The following is a 4,923-nucleotide window of genomic DNA, read 5'->3' as shown; positions in this document are numbered from 1 at the left end:
CATGCGCACAAACATATTCGCAGCCGTAAGAGTCTTACGCGCTCTCGTAAAGGCCTGTGCGCATGCGTGAACGCGACGCATGCGCAGAAAGTTTGTAGCTTTGAGGTTCGGATTATAGATCATTCCGGATTATGGGTGTCCGAATTAACGACTTTTGACTGTACTTTATGCATGTGTATTTGATTCCCTGCCCCGCGCATAATAAAACATGTGGCGAGTCATGATAATTCGTAATTTCACTTTGGCACTAAATAAAATACCTCATTATTGAAGAAACAATCATTTTAACATAAATTTTGTATGATCAAGAATTTGGCTCCAATCCGTATCTGCTTGGCCTACATCTCAAACCGAAACATTCTACATAGCTACATCGTTGATTTTACACCTATTAATATTTTATATCGTCGTCAACCTGGTGATTCATTATTTATTATATTTTGCTTTCAGAACCGCATGTTTATCAACAGATGACAACTGAGTAATGTCTTACGTAGCGATGCCTAAACAATTTTTTTTTATGTCAGTAACTGAATAATAATAGAGTATGGTAAACTTTTGTGTTGACATTACGCTTGCCGATGATTTCAGATTTAAGTTAAATGTGCTAAGAAATGTTGACGCGGAAATACTTAACAAAAATTTCTTTCCATATGCTAAAAATAGAATTTTCTTAATAATACTCATATGCCAAAAGATTATATTTAGTGTTATTTGAATTAAGAATAACTTATTTGTTATTCACATAAACCTAGAACCAGCGCCAGGGCTCATAAGGCCGCAATGGGCGGCAGAATTTAGGGAAGACAAAGGGAGGCACTTATTAGCAGAATTTGGGACCCACAGAGACTTCAACAGGCGGTAAGATATCTAATGCCGGCCCTCAATAAGCTTTATGTGTATGTGGGAATTTATTTAGTCAGGACTCAGATAAGACTTAAGTATGTGCAAGAAATAGAAATAAGTATAATAAATAACTAAACTAACACAATTCAGGCTTAACTGTCTCAGAGCCATAGAAGCAAGATAATATTTAGGGGAACAACTTGTCTTTAGTCGCCAATTTCATGATACATAGCCAAATAAGCTATAATAGTAAATGCTAGCTAAATTTTATGATGATAGCCACGTATTTTAAAGGTTTTGGGATATCGCAAACCAAAAGTGAAATTTTCCAATTAAAGGATTTTGTAAAGAAATGGGGAGAAGCGGTAATAAATGAAGATGATTTTCATTGTAATGACAATGCTCCTTAATCATCAATCAATTAATGGATGGCAAAATCTGTAGTATGGTTCTAGATCAAGAAAATGCTGTTACCGATAGTGAACTGAAAACGAAAAAATTTCGCTTGACCAGTTAGTCGGAATTCTCGACACAGCAATTGCAGGACTTCAACAATGTTAACTAAACAAGAAATTATGGCTGTCTAGAGAATTAAAGAGAAAGTATTAGCACAAAAAACAAAGCAACTTAAACAATTTACATTGAAGGAAATGTTTAATAAATTAAACAAATAAATAATTTTTTATTGCTTTTTTTGTTTTTGTAAATTTTGATATCCCCCTTTTTTTGTTATTTTGAAGCATTTATGATTTTGATCATAAATGCATCATTATTTCATAAATCACGATTTCATACTTTTAATTTTATAATTTCTACATGCCATCTTACTCGATTTAAACTGATGATCTAATATACAGAAAAATCCCAAATCCAGAATTGCGGAAGTCGTGACGAGTTCGGATTTCGGACTTTGTACTGTAATTGTATTCCTTTGATTACTTTCAATTTTATTCAGTATATTCAATTAATTAGTATCTGCATTTTTATATTAGCATTTCATTCATTTTCTTTTCCCCTGCACTCATTATTTGAAACATATTTTTTACAGATTCTTCATTAAGCTGTCCAGACATGACAGGCAATCTCACACTTAAGAAACTTTCAAATATGTGATTTCACATTATATCAGTTATTTATGCTCCAGCTCATTGTAGCCTTATCTACTGCTTATGTGTTCAACCTTCCAAAATACGGGATATTTTTTCGCCTCCTTATCCCTCATTCCTCTGATGTCCATTTTGGGAACTGAGTCATTCATATGAGGTGTCCCTGCAGCTTTACAAAGCAACTGAACTGGGTCCAGTTCAGTTACAATTAGATATTGTAATGTTAATATTACTCTGTATTCTTACTGGAATACTGATTTCGTTTAAAGAAATAATATTGTGATAGTTAATAGTAGTTTAGCCCACAACTACTTTTTATTTGTTATGTTTTTACCATAACCGTATTCTTCAGAAATTATATTATTCCTATAATTTTCCCCTCTCTATTTTTCAGATAATAAAATTAGTTAAAAAAAAGAGAAAAAATAGGCGATGAAATATGGTATAGTTGATGAATGTTTTCTGATAATTTATAGGTTATGTAAAAAGAAAAAACATAAAAAATATAAGAAAAGACATACATATACAAATTGAAAGATATGTATATATATATGTAATTTTAATTAGCACAATTTTCATTATATAGACAATTTGTGATTAAAAACTTAATGAACAGAAAAACTTATAAAATACAGACAAAAAAAAAAAAAAAAAAAAAAATTTACCTTACATGGGTATTACAATATAATAATTTGAAACCCATTCAGCCCTCTTTTCACCCTATGCCAGAATGTTATTCTTGATTAAGATCCTTTGTAATACAAATAGTCCATGCCAGATATTATGTAAAAATTTAAAAATTATTAATGTTTAGTTATGCTTTAAAAACAGTGTTGTCAATGGAACTAAAACCATTTTCAAAGAATGAGAAATTTCATCACATATTATTTATACAATCAAACCTAGATATACTGAATTTGCATAACAGAGAATAAGATACTATAATGATATTTCTCTGGATAACTTAAACTAATATTAATTTAGATTATTTTATCTGCTTAATACAAATGTCATTAATTATTTAATACTTTGCTACATACTGAATTACTTACAAACTTACTCTATGTTAAAATATAGTGGACCTTTTTCACATTTTTTAAAAAAAACTTAGAAACTTCAACATTCTTTAAAACATTTTTGTCAAATAACTGTGCTAGGTAACACAGTTTTTTTGGCAAAGCAATAAGTTTTCCTGCTAAACTTGTTGCCTGACAGAAGTTAGTCTACACACAAAGATTTTGCTCTGAGCTAAGCCAATCAGAAAGCTTGATATGATTTACATCCAAAAGGAGATCTCCCTCACTCTAAAAAATATACAAATTTGAAGTATTCCATGATATTATTTATTCCAAGTTTCATTTTTAAAATAAATAATAGTAGTACTACTACTTTTTTAAAACAAGCTATTCTATAAAAACAAGCTTACAACTTTCAACATTAAGGGCAATCAAGAGTAGATCTCCAGTTAAATTAATGGAAACAAATGTCTCTAAAGCTTTAACCAAGTTATAACAAAAAGAAGGGAATTTTAAAATAGCTGATAGATTGTGCATATTTCATGATTAAACAAGTTCTGCTATTTAATGGTAAGATTCAGTAAACAGATGAAATTACACAAATTGCATGGATTCATTAAATTTTTGGCCGAATATATGAACATACTTTTTTGAAGTGTTTTCAATGATATTTTGTCATTCAAATACACTTTTTGAGATTTTACCAAAGAAAATTCTCGATATTTCTTAAAGAAAAAAGGGGGTGGGGGAAGAGAAAAGAGATCACAAAATTTCTCTATATGCTTGTGTCACAGAGAAATGATTTTGAAGCAGTATGAGAAAATGACAGGGCACAAGAGACAAATTAATTGTCATCAAAAAGAATAAATGTTCACACTGAAATAAGGTGACTTTAATTTGAGATTTTCAATAACATATCCAATCAATACTCAAAAGATTAGGTTTCCTTAATAGACTTCAATTTATGATCCTTCTGAATAAAGAAAACTTTCTTATAATCGTGATTTTTCCAAAAATATTGCTAAATAAATTGAGTGCTAACCAACACTGCTGGACATTTTTATAAATCTGTATAAAACTATTACCATATACAGTCAAAAGTCGTTAATCCGGACTCGTCGGGACTTCGGCGATTCCGGATTATCGATTTTTCCGGATTATAGATTATCAGTTTAAATCAGGAAGATGGCATGCAAAAATTACAAAATTAAAAATATGAAACCGTAATTTATGAAATAAAGAACAATTATGATCTAAAGGGTATCAAAATTTACAAAAAGAAAAAGCTCAATATTTATTTGTTTACTTTATTAAACATTTCCTTCAATGTAAGTTGCTTCGTTTCATGTGATAATACTTTCTCTTTAATTCTATTAAACAGACATAATTTCTTGTTTAGTTACAAAGTTCCGCTGTTCAAGTCCTATAATTGCTGTGTTGAGAATACCGACTAATTTGTCAATCGAAATGTTTTCGTTTTCAATAACCTCTGGGTCACTTTCTTCACTATCGGAAGCGAATTATAATGACGAGGAACTTGATTTAAATCATATCAAAGACAGAATGAAATACTACACTTAGTATGGAATTATAAACCAAATAAAATAAAAACATCTGCCCTGAAGATAAGGATAGTGCTGACAAATCAACTTCCAATCCGCCGCGTGAAATTGATAAACAGATTTCGGATCTCAAAACATACTTTCGCTTTGTAGATACAAATTACATATTAGTAAATATATATCGGAAATTCTATTTGACATAATCTTTCTAATCTATCATAATCTAATAATGACGTTTCTGCCCCCCCCCTCTGCCGCAGAGCAGCGTGAAATTGATAAACAGATTTCGGATTTCAAAACATACTTTCGCTTTGTAGTAAATATATATCGGAAATTCTATTTGACATAATCGAAAGTTCAAGCTTACTTTTATAAAATTGCTCTAACAGTCTG

At 30.3% G+C, this 4,923-nt stretch overlaps 1 protein-coding gene across 4 annotated transcripts in view; it reads left to right on the top strand.

The window, feature by feature from the left end:
* Positions 1–4,923, top strand: part of hdm (meiosis specific with OB domains hold'em) — a 71,098-nt gene that overhangs the window by 37,983 nt on the left and 28,192 nt on the right. The window contains exon 11 of one of the 4 annotated variants that reach the window (XM_035373438.2): positions 1,895–2,312. The exons of the other annotated variants lie outside the window; for them this stretch is intronic. Coding sequence (XP_035229329.1) covers positions 1,895–1,906 — 12 coding nt within the window. The 3' untranslated portion in view covers positions 1,907–2,312. Of the gene's footprint in view, positions 1–1,894; positions 2,313–4,923 lie in introns of those variants that run through there. 4 annotated transcript variants of the gene reach the window in all.

This window comes from Stegodyphus dumicola, chromosome 4 (genome assembly GCF_044657685.1).
Source record: "Stegodyphus dumicola isolate Sdum_Otavi_A_Nest chromosome 4, ASM4465768v1".
NCBI classification, from domain to species: domain Eukaryota; kingdom Metazoa; phylum Arthropoda; class Arachnida; order Araneae; family Eresidae; genus Stegodyphus; species Stegodyphus dumicola.
The sequence above is the reverse complement of the archived record's forward strand: the minus strand, read 5'-3'. Positions and strand labels throughout refer to the sequence as shown.